This window comes from Pongo abelii, chromosome 9 (genome assembly GCF_028885655.2).
Source record: "Pongo abelii isolate AG06213 chromosome 9, NHGRI_mPonAbe1-v2.0_pri, whole genome shotgun sequence".
Taxonomy (NCBI): Eukaryota; Metazoa; Chordata; class Mammalia; order Primates; family Hominidae; genus Pongo; species Pongo abelii.
The window spans coordinates 133,114,186-133,136,728 of NC_071994.2; the positions used below are offsets into that span (position 1 = coordinate 133,114,186).

Sequence of the window (22,543 nt, forward strand, 5' to 3'; positions counted from 1 at the left end):
ACCCTATACTTGACATTTGCTAAGAGAGTAGATCTTAAGGATTCTCATTACAAAGGAAAGGAAAGGGTAACCTTAGCTTGATCATACCAATCATTTCACAATGTATACATATATCAAATCATCATGTTATATACCCTGAGTATATACAATTTTTATTTGTCAATTATACCACAATAAAGCTGAAAAAATATTAAAGGACCTCCTTCATGTTGAAAGAAAATGAGGTTTTAGAGTTATTAAAATGGACAGAAAGAAATGAAGAACACTGGAAATGGTAAATATGTGATTAAATATCAAAGAATATATATATATTCATGCTTTGAAAAATGTAAAATTGCTTCAAGAAATAATTGCCACACCGGTAGTTTATAACCTAGACTTTATATATTCTTAAATCTTAAAAACTTTATAGCAAGCCCAAACATAAATATGATAGGTACATATATGTGTACACACACACACACACACTCACATCTCTGCCTGTTTATTGGAGTGGCTTATGTAGTCCATTCATATATATTAATGGCTTATTTAGTGTGTGTGTGTGTATGTGTGTGTGTGTATATATATATATGCATGAAGGAACGGGTAGGAAATAGAGCTATTATATATTGGAACAAAGTCACTATATTTTATCAGAATTAAGTTACTATTAAAATAGACCATGGTAATTTAAAGATGCATACTATAATTCCTAGACTAGAGCATGCAGTAGGAAAAATATATATATAGGTTAAAATATGAAAAAAGTAATTAAAATAGTATACTAAAATTACTTGTTAGACATAAATGACAGCAGGAAATGAGGCACAGAGGAACAAAAAATGCATGAGTGACAGAAAACAAATAGCAAAATGACAACTATAAATATAACCACACCAATAATTACATTAATATGAATGGACTAAATAAACCGTCCCAATAAAAAGGCAGAGATTGTCAACCATGCAAATTCTCAAGGAATCTCCCTTCTATGCATAGTTTTGGGAATGCTAGACTTATATTAGTGGAAGTAAGCCAAGAAAGAAAAATAAATGGCATCCAAGAAACAGGGGATCCAAAACAAGGAAAAGGCTCTTCTGGAAGCTGCAGCAAAAGGCAGCGTGGGCAGAAAACAAGAAAAAGGCAAAGGGAATTTGTAAGATGGTGCAGAATGCCCCAGGAGGACAGATAGCCAGTTCAATTTTGAAGAGAATATTCTCAAAACAGGTCTCTAGGAATAAAACAAATAAATTATCTGAGGTTAAAATGTCTAGAATTTAATTTGGTCAACATTTGACAGATCTTTTAGCTCTTTGGAGGAAAAACATAGTGATTGGTATTTGGGAAGATAAACAAGTAAAAAAACAAGGCAATTATTAACCCCAGAATAAAACAAAAGTGTTAGGCCAGGTGTGGTGGCTCACGCCTGTAATCCCAGCATGTTGAGAGGTCAAGGCAGGTGGATCACCTGAGGTCAAGAGTTCAAGACCAGCCTGGCCAACATGGTGAAACCCCATCTCTACTAAAAATACAAAAATTAGCCAGGCGTGGTGGCACCATCCTTCATCTCAGCTACTCAGGAGGCTGAGGCAGGAGAATCGCTTGAACGCAGGAGGTGGAGCTTGCAGTGAGCAGAGATCATGCCACTGCACTCCAGCATGGGCGACAGAGCAAGACTCTGTCTCAAAAAAAAAAAAAAAAGTGTTAGAGAAAACATAACCCATAATACACTACTTGGATCCGCATTCATTCATTCCACAAGTATTTACTGAGTGCTCACTCTGTGTCTGGCCCTGCAGTAAGCTGTGGACTAACCACAATAAGCAAATAGATCAAATCTCTGCTTTCCAGAGGCCCACATTTTAGTGGATGAAGACAGATGTTTAAAAAAAATCAGTCTGCAATATCAGATGGTGATTCATACTTTTCAGAAAACTTACAAGTCTACATAGATTGAAAAGTGGGGCAGGCCTCTATTTTACATGCAGTAGTCACGCAATAAAGTGGCATTTGAACAGAGACCTGAGTAAAGTGAAGGAGACAACTGTTGGCTCCCTGTGGGAACACTGTTCTAGAAGCCACAGACAGTGCAATGTCCTGAAGCAGGAATGGAGTGTTCTCAGCTGTTTAAGGGAATGGAAGGGATCTAGTGTGGCAGGGGATGAGTGCTGGGAGAAATCAAAGAGATGGCCCAGGATCATATATGGCCTTATTGGCCCTGGTAAGGACTTTGGATTTACAGAGCCATGATACTGAAACTAATGATTTCAACAAACGAGTATAATGCAACTGCTATGAAAATAGCAGGGTGGGGAAGAGGGAGAGGCTGTGAGAGAGCTCCAGGAAGTTGGTAGGTGATGCCTGACGATGAATTAACAAATGGCCGCACACACAAAGCATTAGGTTGGTGCAAAAGTAATTGTGGTTTTTGCCATTACGTTTGCACCCACCCATTAACTACAATGGTGGAGGTAAACACCGGAGGAAACAGCTGGAAGGGTTGAAAGTGGCTTTGCTGGGGGTGAGGAGGGATAGAACATGAGGCTGTTGCTTTTCACTATAAGCCTTTCATACGAGTTGATTTTTTGAAAACTGTAAGCATTTTTTTAAAAGCTTGTGAAAGGTTTTGATGATGGGTGTGACCCTCATCTGTCAATGTGTAAGACGTGAAACAGCCCTGACAATGTAGCTGGTGCTGGAGGGACGGGCCTGTGTCCAGGGTTGGAATACGCTGTGCAGACCAGGAATGCTTTACATTCCGGGGTGGTCTTTTCTAGATCACTGTCTTAGTCTGCTTGTGCTGCTATAACAAAATACCACAGACTGAGCAATTAATAAAGAACAAATTTATTTCTCGCAGTTCTGAAGATGTGGAGGTCCAAGATCAAGGCACTGGCATGTGGTGTCTGTTGAAGGCTGTAGCCTCACATGGCAGAAAGGGCAAAAAAGGGAACCAACTCCCTCCATTCAGCCATTTATAAGGGTGCTTAATCCCATCCACAAGGGAGGAAGCTTTATGGCTTAATCATCTCTTAAAGGCCCCACATCTAATACTATCACACTGGCAACACTTGAATTTTGGAGGGGACCCATTCACACCATAGCATTCCAATCCTGGCCCCCCAAAATTCACGTACCTCTCACAAAATACATTCATTCCACCACAATTGCCCTCAAAAGCCTTAAATCATTCCAACATGAACTTTAAAATCTAAGTCCAAAATCTTACCTAAATCAGGTATGAGAGAGACTCAAATTCACTTTGAGATAAATTTCATCCTGAGGCAAATTTCTCTCCAGCTGTGAGCCTGTGAATTCAAACGAGTTGCGTACTTTGATTCAAAGACAATGGCGTGACAGGCACAGGACAGATGTTTCTAGTCCAAAAGGGAGAAACAGGAAGGAAGAAAGGAGTAACAACAGGTCTCAAGTGAGTCCAAAACTGAACATTAGATCTTAGGCTTGAGAATAATATTATCTGACTCCACATCTCACCTTCTGAACACACTGGGGTGGGTGTTGGGCCCCCAAGGCTCCAGGTGATACCACCTCCAAGGCTTCCCTAAGTATTGGCCTACTGGGGGCTCTCTGCAGTGGCCCTACCCCGGTGACAAATCTCTGCTTGGGCCCTGAGGTCAAAGAAATCCTTTCCATCTAGGTGGAGGTGGCCATGCTCCCACAGCTCATACAGTATGCATACCTACAGAGTTAGCAACACATGGATGTCGCCAAGGTTTATAACTTGTGCCCTCTGGAGCAGTGGCCCAACCTGCACCTGCTCCTGCTTCAGCCACAGCTAGGGTGACTGAGGAATGCTCTGCTGGAAATGTGGGGAGCGGAGACCTGAGGTGGCCCTAGGCAGTGATCTCTGAGACCCCACAGGCGCCTGGGCCCTTCCCCTGAAACTGTTCTGCCCCAAGGCTGTAACCCTCTGGGCCTATAATGAGCAAGGCAACCCCAAATGCCTTTGGGGTCATTCTCCGAAATGCCTTTGGAGTCATTTTCGGAAATGCCTTTGGGGTCATTTTCCCATTGTCTTGATAACTAGCACCTGGCTTCCTTCTACACATACTAATCTCCTTATCAGTCATGTGGCCATACCCGTGGTTTTCTCTCCTACACACACGTTTTTATCTTTTTCATGGCTAGGCTGAGAATTTTTCAAATATTGACCTTTAGCTTTCCTTTTGATGATAAATTCTGCCTTCAAATAATTTCTCTTTTCTCAAGTTTTTCTCTTTTTTTTTTTTTTTTTTTTTTTGAGATGGAGTTTTGCTTTTGTCACTCAGGCTGGAGTGCAATGGCATGATCTCAGCTCACTACTGCAACCTCCCCCTCCTGGGTTCAAGCGATTCTCCTGCCTCAGCCTCCCGAGTAGCTGGGATTACAGGCTCTCGCCACCACACCCGGCTAATTTTTGTATGTTTAATAGAGACAGGGTTTCATCATGTTTGTCAGGCGTATCTCGAACTCCTGACCTCAGGTGATCTGCCTGCCTCGCCCTCCCAAAGTGCTGGGATTACAGGCGTGAGCCACCACACCGGCTAATTTTTGTATGTTTAGTAGAGACAGGGTTTCACCATGTTTGTCAGGCGTATCTCGAGCTCCTGACCTCAGGTGATCTGCCTGCCTCGCCCTCCCAAAGTGCTGGGATTACAGGCGTGAGCCACCGCGCCCAGCCTCTCATGTTTTTCTATAAGCAGTTAAGAGAAGCCACACAGCATCCTGAACACTTTGCTACTTTCTATCTCTTCTGCCAAATATCCTAGGTCATCATTCTTAAGTTCTGCCCTCCATGAAGTCCTAGAACACGACATAATTCAGCTAAGTTCTTTACCACTTTCTAACAAGGATAACCTTTCTTCCAGTTTCCAATACCTTGTTCTTTATATCTGTCTGAGACCTCATCAGAATTGCCTTCACCATCGGTATCTCTATCAACATTCTGTTAATGACCACTTAGGCAATCTCTAAGAAGGAGGCTTTCCCCACGCTCATATTCCACACCTACAGCTCTCCTCTTCTTCTGAGCCCTCACCAGAATCATCCTTAGTGCTCCGTTCATGGCAATCCAGGCTTTTTTCAGCACTCACTTCAAAGCTGTTCCAGCTTGTATTCATTATCCAGTTCCAAAGCCACCCCCACATTTTTACATATTTGTTATAACACCTGGTTATAAATGTTATACACTTCTCTGGTACCAGTTTCTGTCTTAGTCCCTGCTGTGCTGATATCACAGAATACGCAGACTGGGTAATTTATAAAGAACAAAAATTTATTTCTCACTGTTCTCAAAGCTGAGAAGTCCAAGATCAAGGCACCAGCATCTGGTGTCTGCTGAGGGCTGCATCCTCACATGCAGGAGGACAAAATAGGGGACCAGCTCCCTCTAGCCAACCCCTGTATGAGGGAGGGCATCTGCTCCTAGTTCAGGAGGGAGGGGCCCTCATGGCCTAGTCCCTTCTTAAAAGTCCTCTTCTCGGCCGGGTGTGGTGGCTCACACCTGTAATCCCAGCACTTTGGGAGGCTGAGGTGGGCGGATCACCTAAGGTCAGGAGTTTGAGAAAAGCCTGGCCAACATGGTGAAACCCTGTCTCTACTAAAAATATAAAAATTAGCCAGGTGTGGTGGCGGGTGCCTGTAATTCCAGCTACTCGGGAGGCTGAGGCAGGAGAATCGCTTGAACCTGGGAGGCGGAGGCTGTAGTGAGCTGAGATCGCGCCACTGCACTCCAGCCTGGGCAACAGAGCGAAACTCTGCCTCAAAAAAAAAAAAAAAAAGTCCCCTTCTCTTAATGCTATCACCTTGGCAACACCTGGATTTTGGAGGGGACACATTCAAACCATAGCAATCACCAACAACTGGTATTTTTTTCCCACCCTACATATTCTTTAGGTAACCACCCGGGCCAGTGGGGAAAATAATCAATCTACTTCTGAATAAATCCTATAGTTTCATGCTACTGCAAATGGGATAAAAGCAAATCATGCCTGAAAATTTTTGGAATAAGGTGATGTTTATATCATTATGCTGATTTTTACAAAATGTGAATCATATTGACCAGGTTCATTTGTGCTAGACCACCACACCAAAACTTTTTTTTTTTTTTTTTTTTTTTGGGGGGGGTGCGGAGTCTTGCTCTGTCGCCCAGGCTGGAGTGCAGTGGCGCAATCTCGGCTCACTGCAAGCTCTGCCTCCCGGGTTGATGCCATTCTCCTGCCTCAGCCTCCCGAGTAGCTGGGATTACAGGCGCCCGCCCCAGCACCCGGCTAATTTTTTGTATTTTTAGTAGAGACGGGGTTTCACCGTGGTCTCGATCTCCTGACCTCGTGATCCTCCCGCCTCGGCCTCCCAAAGTGCTGGGATTACAGGCATGAGCCACTGCGCCCGGCCCACACCAAAACTTTTTAAAATTATTTTCCAATTAGGTGAAAAATGATGTTGTGCTTTCGTTTGTCCATCTCTAATTTCCGGGAGATTTATAATTTGTTTGTATTGTTTTGTGAATCATCCATTCATGTCTTCTGCCTGTTCTCCTATGGTCTTTTTCTTATTAATTTGTAAAGACTCTAATGTAATAGCCAACTGCTACAAGCATGTTTCTGATTTGTTTACCTTTTGATGTTTTGATATTAAAAGATGCTTATATAGCTGAACATTTTTCTTTTCTAGTTCCCCCCCTTTATGTTTATGCCTTGGAAGGTTTCTCTATCTGAGATCAATAAATATTTACCTATCCTCCTCTTTCCCCACCCTCATCCTCTTATTTTACCCACATGTTTAAAGCATTACAGACAGTGGAGTCCAGTTGGTTATGTAACTCACTTGATAGATGAGACTTCAGTGACATAACATAAAGGCTTGTTTTATGAGAATGTGTTGATCCTTCTTAACGTGGCTTATGATTCGCAATCTCAGGCACGTATCGTTTCCTGCCAAAATATACATTTGTTTGCCTTCTTCATTAGCCACCTAACAGCCTTCCCCTAATTTTTTAGGTGTCCTGATGGCAAATTTCAAGGGCCACGCACTTCCAGGGAGTTTCTTCCTGATCATTGGGCTGTGTTGGTCAGTGAAGTACCCTCTGAAGTACTTTAACCACACGCGGAAGAACAGCCCACTACATTACTATCAGCGTCTCGAGATCGTCGAAGCCGCAATTAGGACTTTGTTTTCCGTCATTGGTAAGAACAGGGGTCATTTGGTCCAGGGAATCTCCTCATCATACCCAGAACCTTTAATTCATTTTCTGAGCCCTGTGAAATAGATGTTTCCACTGGCAGAGATAATAGGGCAACAATTTCCCGATGGCCACTAGACTATTTTATCATAACATCCATCGCGTACAGAGCTTTATAATACTAACGGTTGACAGCTCTCACATCATGGGACACTGTGAAAAACTATCAAATCAACAAGGACACAGGTATGGAAAGTTGTAGGAGCAAAACACCCACTGTATGAAAAAGATATGACACAAATAAAAAGAAAAAAAAACAAAATAGATTAGGCTCACGTACCTTAGTTGTGAAAAAGTAGAAAAATCACCTTTTTTCTTCAATTGTCTCTCCCTCCAGATCCTTACAGTAGTTAACACCCAACCCATTGGCTTATCTTCATCCTCAAGTCTCAAGCGCTTATAGAGAGAGAGTTTATGTAGATTAGTAAATTAGCCAGTGGGAGAGAAAAAGCAGCAGAGGGCTGTTGGAGAGGGATTTTCCTTCACTCTGCCCCATTCCAACAAGATCCACCCACTCCCACTGTTTCCTTTGCATCCACTCTGCTCCACTGCGGCCCTCCAGGAACAAACAGTGACGACAGTAACAAGTGTTCTTCCTCAGGACCAGCCCCACCTGGGGGGGAATGAGGGGTCTTAATCTGCAACTGACAATTACCACTTGTCATCAGTGGCCTATGGTTTCTTGGAGAGAGTGAAGCAACATCGCTTCTCTTGGAGGAATCAAAGCTTTACAGGGCTTTGTTGGCCTCACCCTGCTGAATTTCCCCACTCACCATTCAGGCATCAGAGAGGCCTCCCGTGAGAAGTGACAGGGACCTGTGGCTTAAAGGATCAGGACAGCATCAACCTTGCCTAAATAAAGCTAGGACAATTACAATATTTGGCCCCTTGACTGGGTGAAAATGGTACTCATTCAACAGCTCTCTAGCACTCCTACCACAAGCCAGGAAGTCACTGTTCCAGGCATAGGAGATAAACTGGGGAACCACACAGTCACTGCTGTCACAGGGCTTCCATTCTAGTGTCACTGGGACTTTTCCTGGGTCATTTCCACAACTTCCTGACTCTTTGTGTGGGAATTCAAAAAGGGTCTGGCTTGAGAAACAAGTATCTGGGAAACAGAGTCCAAAATGTCATCATGGAGGATTTCTTCTAGGCTTCCCCAAGAACATTTTGGGTACCAGGCATAAAGACAAATCTTTTGCCTTCCAAATTAGGTGATAAAAGTAGAAGGGATAAGAACTAAGAGCTATCCTGTGGCACAGTTTCGTCATTTTCTGGCCCACATCATGGGGCCTCTGCCTTGTTTACCCGGTGTTTTAAAACACACAGCTGGGAGGGGCGCAGGGCTTGCAGAGCTGGTTCTGTGCCCAGGAAGGACACGCACTCAAAATCAGCCCTGCAGACACGCACCTGGGAGCCGCTTCCCTCCCTTGGCATGTACAGGTGTCTTCATTACCAGTGTGTCTCTGCTCGGATTCTGCTTTCAACCTAATTGTTTCTGTCTGGGATTTCTTTCACTGCTCACTTGGCAGGTAAGCCCAGAGATTATTCTATCAGCCACACTCCAACTTAAGTGATGATGTCTTGCTCATCTCCGCTCCTGGACAAACCTCCTGGGGATCTGTGTGTGGTTGCGTTGAGAGTTCTACCCTCAACCCCAAACCCCTAAAAGGAACAACAATGGCAAGATGTCTACACAGGTTACTCAGCACACACCCTACTTTATACTGAAGCAGCTGCACCTGAGGCAGCAAAGTAGCTCTGCTGACCCGCGGGCCACCCTCACCTCACCCCATCTCCGCTTCGCTCATGCCTTTGGGTTATTCCTGTCTCCTGTTTGTCTTGGAGCTACTCTTCCCTCTAAAACATCCATCCTCATTTCCCTGCAGGTATCCTGGCAGAGCAGTTTGTTCCGGACGGGCCCCACCTGCACCTCTACCATGAGAACCACTGGATAAAGTTAATGAACTGGCAGCACAGCACCATGTACCTATTCTTTGCAGTCTCAGGAATTGTTGACATGCTCACCTATCTGGTCAGCCACGTTCCCCTGGGGGTGGACAGACTGGTTATGGCTGTGGCAGTATTCATGGAAGGTAATTTTGTGGAATGGATGGAGAGGAAGGAGAGCCTGACAAGCCATATTTATGAAGGATCAGAGTACAAAATATCAGAAATGTTGCAAATATAATAACCTTCCCCAGAAAATCCACATCTCTGGACTGCCAAAACCTGAATAGGACCTAGTGCTCTGCTCTGGATGGGCCAGGTGACATATTCCCTAAAGTAGCCCATGAAAGCTTTGAGGCTTGCAGGCAGCTCCCAAAGCCCCTGGCTAACACTGCAGGAGTCCTCCTTGCCTTCCCACTGCGGCCAGCAGCCCCTGCTCACGCACGTGCATACTCCTCGGTGTGGATGTATGTGCGCACACACACATGCGTGTACACACAATGCCCCAGCTGGCTGAATGCCACCATGCAGGGGATACACCCCTTTGGTTAAGCGAAACCACACTCTACCTTTCACCCAGGGAGGTACCATCTTGCCTCCATCACAAGTCTCAGGAGACCCACCCTGCAGCTAGGGGAGCGCTCCCAGTATGACTCACACTGACGGGGGTATGAAAATACATTTTGTCATCTAACAACCTCACTTCTGTACCTCAGCAAGAGTCAAAAAAAGGTTGAGGGCAAAACTGAATTTCAAATGCACACACACAGTCTGTTAGAAATCAGCAACATGCTTCAGCCGGCCCATCCTATACTGACCCCACCATGGGTTCCATAGAGATTTTAAGATACAATCCCTTGCTGCTTTATACTCCTAACATACTCATGAAATACACTTACTCGCATCTGTTTGCTACCTGTAATGTTACGTAAACTAACTTCCTAAATGCTGAAGAACCTAGCTGAGACAGGTGTAGGAGGAAACTTCGGTGATGGTGAAAGCCAAGTGTAGCCCTGACAGCTGCCATCTGGTTTGTGACAGGTTTCCTCTTCTACTACCACGTCCACAACCGGCCTCCGCTGGACCAACACATCCACTCACTCCTGCTGTATGCTCTGTTTGGAGGGTGTGTCAGTATCTCCCTAGAGGTGATCTTCCGGGACCACATTGTGTTGGAACTTTTCCGAACCAGTCTCATCATTCTTCAGGGAACCTGGTTCTGGCAGGTGATTTTCCACACCCAGGCCCTGCGCTGGTCTGGATGGAGAAGCCCCACCAAGTGCATCCAAGAGAAATCCCTGACGAGAATATGGGGTCTGAAAATGCAGCATTAACGTGCCATGCAAAGGGGTTTAGATGACCCTTTCCCCTCCATGCCCGCCCTTTGACTCCTAGTTTTATCCATTAACATCCAGAGGATGCATTAGCAATCCAAAATTTAGAGCATGCACAGTGAGGTTCAGCTGCCCTCCCCAGAGGATGGGCTGATGCCTTTCACAGGCTCTGCTTGCTAAACTGTCCACTGGAAATGTGGGCCCTGAAGTTCTGTTTTGTTGTTTGTTTTGAGAGAGACTTGCCCTGTCACCCAGGCTAGAGTGCAGTGGCGCAATCTCGGCTGACTGCAACCTCCATCTCCCAGGTTCAAGCGTTTCTCATGCCTCAGCCTCCTGAGTAGCTCAGGTTACAGGTGCCCGCCACCACACCTGGCTAATTTTTTGTATTTTTAGAGACAGGGTTTCACCATGTTGGCCAGGCAGGTCTCGAACTCCTGACCTCGAGTGATCCACCTGCCTCAGCCTCCCAAAGAGCTGGGATTATAGGCGTGAGCCACTGCACCTGGACTTGTTGTGTTTTTAAGTAAGCCTATACAACCAAAATTAACCTGAAGTCTTTTTTTTTTTTTTTTTTTTTGAGACGGCGTCTCGCTTTGTCACCCAGGCTGGAGTGCAGTGGCGCAATCTCGGCGCACTGAAAGCTCCACCTCCCAGGTTCATGCCATTCTCCTGCCTCAGCCTCCCAAGTAGCTGGGACTACAGGCGCCTGCCACCACGCCTGGCTAATTTTTTGTATTTTTAGTAGACAAGGGGTTTCACCGTGTTAGCCTGGATGGTTTCAATCTCCTGACCTCATGATCCGCCCGCCTCAGCCTCCCAAAGTGCTGGGATTACAGGCATGAGCCACCGTGCCCGGCTTTTTTTTTTTTTCCAGACAGAGTCTCGCACTGTGGCCCGGACTGGTGTGCAGTGTCATGATCTCGGCTCACTGCAACCTCCACCTCCCAGGTTCAAGCAATTCTCCTGCCTCAGCCTCCCAGTTAGCTAGGATTATAGGTGCCCACCACCATGCCTAGCTCATTTTTTGTATTTTTAGTAGAGACAGGGTTTCACTATGTTGGTCAGGCTGGTCTTGAACTCCTAACCTTGTAATCCGCCTGCCTCAGCCTCCCAAAGTGCTGGTATTACAGGCGTAAGCCACCACGCCCGGCCAGAGCCATTTTTCTATGTGAAAAGGCCTTTCTATGCTAACGAAGTGTGGGAACTATGAGGCGGTGGTAACATATGGGCCGCTTCGGTGGCCACAGGAGGACGGCTAGATTGCTTCTCAGGACCATCAACCACAAGACCAACTTCTCTGTGTAATCCCCTAGATTGGGTTTGTGCTGTTCCCACCTTTTGGAACACCCGAATGGGACCAGAAGGATGAGACCAACCTCATGTTCATCACCATGTGCTTCTGCTGGCACTACCTGGCTGCCCTCAGCATCGTGGCCATCAACTATTCTCTTGTTTACTGGTATGTCTGACACTTTAGTGAAGTTTTTCCTCCTAACTCTAAGCAGGACTGATGTGATTAACTTGCACCATCTGATGAGTGCCGACTACATGCCAAATTCTGTGCAAGGTACTCTCACGCAGGGAAGGTATCACTACCCTTATCTGCAAACAAGGGGAATGAGGCTTTTCAAAGTTTAATGACCTGTCTGGGTCATAGTAACCTGAGGGACCCAGGTTTCAAATGCAGGTCTCACAGATTTTAAGCCTATGGTGTGGTGGGGAAAACTGAAATGGGAATCAGTACTGGATGGCAGTCCCCCACGTAAAGGGTTCATTCTGGACCCATCAACGTATTTCCAGACCTGCCCTCCCTGCTTCCCAGAGATGACGTGACAATCAAAAAATAAACCAGAGCAGAATGTTAAGACAAACTGCACTCCACCCCTCACTGAAGGCTCCTTAGAGGCATATAGATAACAGCTATGGACTCCTATGCACTTGCTGTGCCCCAGGCCCAGTGGAAAGCAGCTACACTCTATTATCCCATTTAATGTTCATTGCTTTATGAAGTATGCACTTATTTTTTACAGGTGGAGAAAACAAGGCTTCAAAAAGCTGAGTAACTTGACCAAGGTCACCCCACTAATAAATGGCAGAGCCTCTCAGTGCAAGGGTGACTTTTAGCAAATGGTATTACCAGTTCTATTTGCTGTTCGGCTGCCTCTACCTTTTCTTCTAGGTCATTTCTCTAGATCCCAAGCAGAATATTAGGTTGGTGCAAAAGTAACTGTGGTTTTTGCCATTATTTCATCCAGAAAGAGTTCCACACGGACCAAAGAGAAGGGAGATCAAGTCAGTTTCTTTTATTTCTGCTGCCCAGCCAGTGAAACAGTAAACCAAGATAGGCAGGAGACCTTGGCCTCAATTATGACATTCAGTAGTTTCCACCATCACCCCTTTATCTACTGATGAGTATTTCCTAAGAAGTCTAGTTTATAGACATGTAATCACAGTATTTGATAGAAATATAAAGAAAATAGTTTAAGAACCAGTAGATGCCTTCACATCCTTGGGTAATGATAGATTAAGGGAATCTCTGGCTAATTGGCTCTTCTTCTTTCTCTGTTAAAGCCTTTTGACTCGGATGAAGAGACACGGAAGGGGAGAAATCATTGGAATTCAGAAGCTGAATTCAGATGACACTTACCAGACCGCCCTCTTGAGTGGCTCAGACGAGGAATGAGCCAAGACGTGGAGGGCGCAGATGTCCCACTGCACAGCTGGAATGAATGAAGTCCATCCCCTCCACCTGAATGCCTGCTGTGGTCTGATCTTAAGGGTCTATATATTTGCACCTCCTCATTCAACACAGGGCTGGAGGTTCTAAAACAGGAAATCAGGCCTACAGCATCCTGTGTATCTTGCAGTTGAGATTTTTAAACATAATATAAAGTCTGTGTTGGTATAGTACCCTTCACAAGGAAAAATGAAGTAATGCTTATAAGCAGCAGGCCTTTGTGCCTCAGTGTCAAGAGAAATCAAGAAATGCTAAAAGCTTTACAATGGAAGTAGCGTCATGGATGAATCCAGGGTATGAGCCCAGCAGGAGAACTTGCTGCTTTGGTAACTTAACCCTTTTTCTCTTAAGAAAGCAGGTACTTTCTTATTAGAAATATGTTAGAATGTGTAAGCAAATAACAGTGCCTTTAGAATTACAATTCTAACTTACATATTTTTTTGAAAGTAAAATGATTCACAAGCTTTGGTATTTTAAAACTATTGTTAAACATATCATAACTAATCATACCAGGGTACTGCAATACCACTGTTTGTAAGTGACAAAATTAGGCCAAAGGTGATTTTTTTTTAAGTCAGGAAGCTGGTTACTGGCTCTACTGAGAGTTGGAGCCCTGATGTTCTGATTCTTCAAAGTCACCCTAAAAGAAGATCTGATAGGAAAGCTGTATAATGAGATAGAAAAATGTCAGGTATGGAAGGCTTTCAATTTTAATACAGCTGAAAGCAAAGGATAACGAATTCAGAATTAGTAATGTAAAATCTTGATACCCTAATCTTGCTTCTGGATCTGTTCTTTTTTAAAAACTTCCTTCACCGCGCCTGTAATCCTAGCACTTTGGGAGGCCGAGGCAGGCGGATCACGGGGTCAGGAGATCAAGACCATCCTGGCTAACATGGTGAAACCCCGTCTCTACTGAAAATACAAAAAATTAGCCAGGTGTGGTGGCGGGCACCTGTAGTCCCAGCTACTCGGGAGGCTGAGGCAAGAGAATGGCATGAACCCGGCAGGGGAGCTTGCAGTGAGCCAAGATCATGCCACTGTACTCCAGCCTGGGCGACAGAGCAAGACTCTGTCTCAAAAACAAACAAACAAACTTCCTTCAACAAATATTTATTAAATATCCACTTTACAACAGCACTGAAATGGCTGTAAGGGCTCCTGAGATATGTGTCCAGCAAGGAGTTTACAGTCAAACAGGAGAGACATGCCAGTAGTTACATCCAGTGTGATGGGTGCTGAGAGGCAAGTACAAACCACGATGAGAAAAAGGAGAGGAGGGAAATGCAGAGCTCGCCCTGTAGAAAAAGCACATCCCAGGTAGAGAGGGTAGCACATTAAAAAATGAAAGCATAAAAAAATGGAGAACTTTTAAAAAGATTAAGTTCTACAAACTGATAAAAGTGAGTCAGGACCAAGTTGATGGGCCTTAGAGACCAGATAATACTTTCCACGTGCATAGTATTTTTCAGAATCTGAGATGCACCCTATCTCATTCGGTTCTCACAACCGCTTGTAATGTGTAAGAGCATGAGGTCTTTCAGAAAAGCTGGCTGGCCTAGCTGGGCACGGTGGCTCACGCTTGTAATCCCAGCACTTTTGGAGGCCAAGGCGGGTGGATCATGAGGTCAACAGATCGAGACCATCCTGGCCAACATGGTGAAACCCCGTCTCTACTAAAAATATAAAAATTAGCTTGGTGTGGTGGCGAGCACCTGTAGTCCCAGCTACTTGGGAAGCTGAGGCAGGAGAATCACTTGAACCCAGGAGGTGGAGGTTGCAGTGAGCCAAGATTGTGCCACTGCATTCCAGCCTGGCGACAGAGCGAGACTGCATCTCAAAAAAAAAGAAAAGTTGGCTGGCCTAAGGCCACACAGATGCCAGGTGGCAAAGCCAGTCTTATGACTCCAAAACCAGGCATCTGTCTCACCATTCTACACTGCTACGTCACACAAATCCAGGAGAGAGAATTTACATAAAGCACTGCATGCGCTTCGGAAGAAATGCTGTACTTCATGAAGTGAAGGTAACCTCCCAGGGTTAGCCAGCCTTTCAGAGTTGAAGTCACAGCTTAGGGATTCAAAATCAGCTACTAAAAACACTAATTTAGTTATTAGAGAACTCCGGGTTCCACGTTCAGGATCCACCTTGGTTGGCCAGTGGAGAAACACAAGCATTCTTCATTCAACAAGTACTGAAGGACCTATTACTGGCAATGGACATAACGTGTTCCATCTTGGGGACTGGAGGTGGGCAGAAGGACCTGTTCAGTTTTACTTTCAAAGAAAAGATCCACATTTGAGATTTTTTTAAGTGTACCATATTTTAAGAAAGAAAATGTACTATTTTCTCCAGAGTCAGGGGCTAAGGTGTGAAGAACAGATATAAAATATTAAAATGTATTTAGATGCCCTTCACACAGTAAGGCTTGTGATGCCTTCATGGAAATGATCAACCCTATCATACACATTGTTAGATGTGGTATTAAAGTATAAACTGATGACAGTACTATTCTCCACATCCTATCTTAGATATGTTTTCTGAAAAATTTTACCAATATCTGTCAACCAGAGGCTCAATGGTTGCCACCAGAAGTCCTTTTGGAATTGTTCCCTACAAAACACCCACCATGGCTGGGTGCAGTGGCTCACGCCTGTAATCCTAGCACTTTGGGAGGCTGAGGCAGACAGATCACCTCAGGTGAGGAGTTGGAGACCAGCCTAGCCAACATGGTGAAACCCCATTTCTACCAAAAATACAAAAATTAGCAGGGTGTGGTGGCGCGTGCCTGTGATTGATCCCAACTACTCAGGAGGCTGAGGCAGGAGAATCGCTTGAACCCAGGAGGCGGAGGTTGCAGTGAGGTGAGATCATGCCGCTGCACTCCAGCCTGGGCTACAGAGTGAGACTCCATCTCAAAAACAAAAACAAAAAACTCACCATAGCTGTGCCATTCATCTGTCAGAAACCTGAAGCCAGCATATGAAGGAAGCAAGTGTGGCACAAATCCTGGGCTGTCACCATAAACAGCTCCAGTAGGGAGTTTCCATTCTCCGCTATTGCTATTCCACCACAGGCTGGATAGTGCCGAAGTTACACTTCCTGAGGAGTCAGCATCCTGAAGCAACCTAAACTTTACACTCACTCCCTGCTCTCCAGAATGCACACGTCTGCATGTGCAAAAACGACAAGCAGAGTCAGGTGACCTCAGCTAACAGGAATGTGGGCAGGGCTGCGGCTGAATGCCAGAGCTACTTTTATGAAATTCCTTGTTAAGTAAATTCAGAAGGGGTTTGTTTGTAGCTGGCAGTAAATACCTAAGACAAGATCTCTGGAATTTCTACCTTTTTTTTTTTTTTTCCATTTAAAAACTGTCACCTGGCTTTCTATGTGAAATGTGATTCTTGGAAGTAACAGATACGTAAATATCAAAGGATTATCAAACGCAGACACACTCGCCTTTCTCAGGTGGAAAGGCCCATTTCCCCGCACTGCATCCTACCTCTCCCCACTGCTAACCTCATCCCGTGCCAGTCTACTTGCTCATCACAAGCTCAACCCGGGAGGCCCATTCACCTCTGCTCTCTGCAGTGCAGGCCTCCCACCTCCTGAGACTGGATCGCCCACAGGCTCGCCAGGATACATCACAGCCCTCCTGCCTGGAGGAAGGCAACAGAGAGAGACTCGACTTAGAATCAGAAGCCTCTCTTTAACTTCAACTCAGACTCATGTCTTCCAACGGTTAAAGGGGAATGATGACACTGATTTTACAAAATTGCTCTAAGAATTAAACAAAATGTCTGTGAAACAGCTGCGGAGCCAACCAGCCTCCCAGACCCTCCTCTGCTTCTCTGCAACCCCCTAACCACCCAACAACTAAGCCAGGCTGCCTCCCATCCCACATCCTCCAGCTCCACCTCTTCAACACACAACAGCTTCAATACACTCCAAAAATTAAAGATACGTTTTTAATAACTTGGGCCCTTTCAAGAGAAACAGGGAAGCACCATCACCTCAGAAAGCCTTTACCACTCACTGCTGCCCCAAAACAAGAGATGCATATATTGTTGACAAGCAGTGCTTGAATTAATTACATTTTAAAATACTGTCCTGAGCTCTGCCTGTAGCTGAGAGGCTGAGAAGAGTGAAACAGCCAGGATTAAATGACCTGCAAATCTAGAGTGGCTTCTTTTGGGGCTGGTACTGCCAGGCAGACAAATCCCTGTTCCTTGCACCCCCACTGTCCTCCACCATCTCTACTCTGGAGCAAGGGTCAAAAAACTTTTTTTCGAGACGGAGTCTTGCAGGCCGGAGTGCAGTGGCATGATCTCGGCTCCCAGCTTCAAGCAATTCCCTTACCTCAGCCTCCCGAGTAGCTGCGACTACAGGTGTACACCACCACGCCCGGCTAATTTTTTGTAGTTTAGTAGAGACGGGGTTTCACCATGTGTTCAGGATGGTCTCAATCTCCTGCCCTCATGATCTGCCCACCTTGGCCTACCAAAGTGCTGGGATTTACAGGCGTGAGCCACCGCGCCCGGCCACAAAAAAAAAAAAAAACTTTTACTTAAAAGGCCATATAGGAAATACTTTAGGCTTCAGGGCCATCCAGTCTCTATGTCAACTACTCAATTCTGCCTTCGAATCTGAAAGCAGCCACAGATAATACAAACACAAATGGGTCTGGGCTGTGTTCCAATAAAACTTTATTTACAAAAACAAATGGCCAGCCCCAAGGGCCTGGTTTGCAACTCTTGCTCTGGAGCAGAGCAGAATGTATACTCTCTGAACTGCAACAAAGTTTGTGCTGCAAAAGCAGCACCTCTGCTGTCAGTCCCCTCCTCTCTATCCACTGGCTCTGGACGTCCATGTGAACAGGCTTGCCAAGGAGGAGGAAGTGAGCAGGTAAAGTTGGGTGGGGCCACAATCAAGATCCCAACACCCCTATCTTTAACAGGCAGCACCAAGCGAATCCCATTTCAGGGGACCCACTCTACCTCGCTGCCTACAATGTCTTCCCATCTTACAGCCTCTTGATTACTATGCAGTTACCAAGTTGGCTACCACCTTACTAAGATTCTTGCCATTTTCTCATTCTAGTCAAAAGAATAAGTCATCAGTTTGGTGGAGGGGGCGGCTAAAGCCCAAGTTTATATCTGATAAAGATGTACAACAGGTTCTTTAAAAAAATAAATTACATAAAATTTTCTGGACACAAAACTCCTATCCAGACCACTAGTCATGGAGAAGACCAGAAGCCAAAAAATACAATCCTCATGGAGAACCAGCTTATTCGCTGTGTGCACTCTGCAACTGGTAAGCCTTCCCTGGGGGTCTTACTCTCAGAACTCTGGCTTGTAGGACATAACTGGTAATTCCTGCAATTTCAACAGAATATTCTCCTAGATTGGTAGAGAGCAGACCTTGGAACCCTGGAGTGAACCTTTCTCAGGGTGCTCCACTACGGCACGTGGCAGCAGAATCCAGGCCACTGTTGCCATCATCCCCCGCCTGGCTGCCTTGAACAGGCAAGCTTAAAAGAATGATGCAACCTCCGTGGCTCCCTTCTCAGCCAGGACAGACCAGGCATGGTCTTTCATGGAAGCCATCCTCTCTCATAATCATTGTTGCTCAGGTGCCTGTTTAGGAGATGGAGCTGTAGTCACAACAACAGTGGAGACTGCTTTGGAGGAGCCAGAAGCTGTTCCCTGTTGGAGATGGGATGCAGGGACAGTCTGGATGCGCACCTGTTTGCAAAGACAGAAGGTCAGGTCAATGGATTGCAAGTGGGCTCACCAGTTAAGAACAGCAGTGGAATCAGAGAGGAGCCCGATATGGCCAAGAATTTGCCCTGGGCCTTACCTGTGTGGCCTGACCTTGCTGCTGAAGCTGCTGCAACTGCTGAGCGGTGAGGAAACTAACAGGCTTATTGCCAGCAATGAGCTTAGTGCCCGCTGGCATAGTTGTGAGGATGATGTTGCGGCCCAACCCACTGAGGCTGTGGAGGGAAAGCAGGGGTGAGGTATAACGTTATCGGCGGGTATTCTCTGGCCCAGACTTAGGCCATGTATTGAAGGACAACAGGGAGGTCTGTGCCAATGAAAATCCCAGCATTTCAGATTGAAATGGAAACCAATTGCTGAGACCACCCTTCTTCCAGCTTCTCCACTTCCCATGGCAGGAGAAGACAGTAATCCCAGAAGCCCCCAGTGCTCTGGATAAAATGGCCCTTGACTCCTGGCCCTGACCAGCAGGAATAGTGGACAGGGCCCCAGAGAGGTGTGCACTTCTGCAAGAAACCCTCCCCCAATAGCCACATCTCACAAACTACCCGGAGACTGCGGACTGATTTCATCGTGCCCTTTATCCCTGTTTAAATCAAGGCCACAGGTGGCCCTCATTCCCTGAACTGCTTAGGTTCAGAGCTCAAATGTCAAAGGGAGGCTTCCCTCACACCTAGCTGAGCCCCATCCTAGCACTTCCCACACTCTTTTCTCTCTAGTATGTATCACCATGCATGTTGCTTTTTTATTATTTCTCTACTTTACAATGTATGCTTGGAGAACAGCAGGGATTTTCATCTGTTTTAATCACTGCACCTAAAGCAATACTGGATGCTCAATAAATACTGTTGATGAGCACAATAAAGGAGAGGTGTCAAAGGAGGGCCCCAGAAAGACCAGCCACTTTGCCACTCGGTGACAAGGACTGGTAAGCCCTGCCTGCCACCTCCAGCCCCGAATGGGTTCCTTTACCGTGACATACAACTTACTTGGCTCCAAGGCTGCCTTTGATGATGGGGGCCGTGACCACGCTCTTGCCCTTCATTGGCTGGCTGATCACAGAGAGAGGAACTGTGATCCGTGTAGGCAACTTCCCCTGGAAAAAAGAAGTCAGCTTTTGTAAGACACGAGGTAAGGAAAACCAGCAAGTGTCACCTCCAGGGCATCAGGAACTGAGGAGCAAGCACTACAGATGCTGTCAGTCCCCAGTACCCACCAGGGTCTCAAGGCTCCTGAGATTTGGGCCCAGAAAACCCTAACGAAACTACTTCTATACCACAGTCAGGTGAAATCTGATCTTTTATCTTCCTCTTTCATGCTCCCAGAAGCAGCAGCAACCCATCTATCCGCTTTCAACAAGATAAAACCTGTACCGAAATCACAAAGGCAGGTCTGTCCTCGCTTTAGCACAGTCCAAGATTCTGAGTTCCTTGGAGGACAGAGGCTTATCTCTGTATCCCTCAGTACGTGGCACAGTGCTGGGCACACAATCACTATTTGGTGAAATAAATTCGAGGGAGGACAGAGGAGCTCAAGAGTTAATACCTAAAGCGCACAACTACTCACTGGAGTGCGGGGCCGCTGGTGAGGAACAAACAGCAGGGCATGCTAGATTAGGGAGAGGCCATGCTCTCCGGTGCTTTCCATTTCTCCCGGAGATAAGAGAGGTTAGCTAGGGGACACTAATAATAAACTCAATCAAGTGAAAAGTCCAACCCCCAAGCTAATAAAGCCTAAGAAGAATTTTTTTTAGAAACTAAGAAGGCCTAGAGTCTTTGGGACTTCAGGATGGTTAAGATAGGTCACTGCATTACCTGTTTTCAGATGGCCTTGGTTTTAATGCTTGACTGGTAATAAAATTTCTATGCAGTAAAATCTTATGTAAATTAAATCTGAGTTTTAAAAAATTCAAGAGGGTTGGCTGACAGGATGCTGGGAGAGGGCATCAGCATTCCACAGAGGCAGGCTAACACTAAGGAGACGGGCACTCAGCTGCAAAACTGCACCGCAGGTCCCCACACCTATCTCCGTGGGGTTCACCCACAGCCTGGAGCCTGTTAAAAAAGCATGCAAAGAGGGCAACAGGCAACAGAATACCTTGAGATGGTACCCCCAGATACATTTACTTATGGTTTTGTTTTCTTCCTCAAAATGCCTTTGTTGCTTAAAATATCTCAGATCAGTACACTGCCTAGAATGATCCCTTCAGGAACTACCTAAAAAGCTGACTAGACAGGGGGAAATAAGCACCATCAACACGTCCTGCCCCACCAAATGCTCTCCAGATGCACCTACCCAGGTTGATTATGACAGGACAGATGACACTCGATATAACCTTTCTGTTAGAGGGATTCAACAGAAACAAAAGTGGATCAAGTGAGTGCACTTTCCCCGCTTCCTTATTTCAACTTCTATGATGTAGAAACCTAAGTAACTATTTTTTTTTTTTTTTGAGACAGTCTCGCTCTGCCATCCAGGCTGGAGTGCAATGGCGTGATCTTGGCTCACTGAAACTTCCGCCTCCCAGGTTCAAACGATTATCCTGCCTCAGCCTCCTGAGTAGCTGGGATTACTGGTGCCCGGCTCATTTCTGTATTTCTGGTAGAGACATGGTTTCACCATGTTGGCCAGGCTGGTCTCGAACTCCTGACCTCAGGTGATCCGCCCACCTCGGCCTCCCAAAGCGCTGGGATTACAGGCGTGAGACACTGCGCCTGACCAACTATTTCTTTTTTAACCACACTATGTTAAGATTTTCTGTTTTGGGTATTCATTTGACTTATGTTTATATCCTTCTTCATTGCTCTGGCTTTTATCCCAATTTATGAAGGTTTTCCTACATAGCTTCCTCAGTAAAGCGAAACTCTATTTTATACTGTCCATACACACCCCTCTTCTGAACAATGCTCCTTACCTAGAGGCTGAAGAGTAAACACACATGCATCCACAGACACCTGTGTGGGGATACGGGGATTCGGTTTATGATAAATGCAGCCTTTCAAGCTAGTGGGGGAAGCAATAGTTGATTATTTTGGCAAATTTGAAAACTAGGAAGTGAGATTTCTACTTCATCCTATTCACAAAAATATATTTCAAATGCATTAACAATTATACTTTTTTTTTAAAACTCAAGGTGTTTTATGAAAATAAAGGTTAACATTTTATAATCCTGGGGTAAGGAAGACACAGACACGAAACCTAGAAACCATTAAAGGAAATGCTGATAGATCTAATTAGATACAATTATAAAGACCTGTACAGCAAAAGACTCCATATATAAGGTTAAAAGATGACAGACTGGAAAAAAAATATTTTCTATGTATATAAAGAATTCACATCCACAGATTCCGTATCTTCTGGATGTTATAAAAAGCCACCTCAAACAACATGAAAATGCCAAATACCTCAAAAGAAAAGTGGCAAAGATTTACTCACCAGGGAGCACATGCCAATCTCCAAATGAATGGATACTCAACTTCGCTCATATCAGGGAAATGAAATCAAAAAAGAACCC

The 22,543-nt window shown here is 45.4% G+C and overlaps 2 protein-coding genes across 14 annotated transcripts in view; one reads left to right on the forward strand and one right to left on the reverse strand.

Annotated features, from left to right (window-relative positions):
* Positions 1-14,913, forward strand: part of TMEM45B (transmembrane protein 45B) — a 42,410-nt gene extending 27,497 nt beyond the window's left edge. Inside the window, exons 1-6 of one of the 2 annotated variants that reach the window (XM_054525441.2) lie at positions 5,878-5,992; positions 6,981-7,166; positions 9,115-9,321; positions 10,217-10,401; positions 11,823-11,968; positions 13,081-14,913. In XM_054525441.2, the coding sequence (XP_054381416.1) occupies positions 6,989-7,166; positions 9,115-9,321; positions 10,217-10,401; positions 11,823-11,968; positions 13,081-13,192 (828 nt within the window). In that variant the 5' untranslated portion in view covers positions 5,878-5,992; positions 6,981-6,988 and the 3' untranslated portion in view covers positions 13,193-14,913. Of the gene's footprint in view, positions 1-5,877; positions 5,993-6,980; positions 7,167-9,114; positions 9,322-10,216; positions 10,402-11,822; positions 11,969-13,080 lie in introns of those variants that run through there. The other variant, XM_024254796.3, reaches the window with a different exon arrangement.
* A 3,022-nt stretch (positions 14,914-17,935) lies between these two features.
* Positions 17,936-22,543, reverse strand: part of NFRKB (nuclear factor related to kappaB binding protein) — a 31,675-nt gene continuing 27,067 nt past the window's right edge. For all 12 annotated transcript variants that reach the window (XM_054525435.2, XM_054525436.2, XM_002822699.6 and 9 more), the window contains 3 exons: positions 20,019-20,125; positions 19,109-19,244; positions 17,936-18,993 (listed from right to left, as the gene is read on the reverse strand). In XM_054525435.2, coding sequence (XP_054381410.1) covers positions 18,868-18,993; positions 19,109-19,244; positions 20,019-20,125 — 369 coding nt within the window. In that variant the 3' untranslated portion in view covers positions 17,936-18,867. The remainder of the gene's footprint in view (positions 18,994-19,108; positions 19,245-20,018; positions 20,126-22,543) is intronic.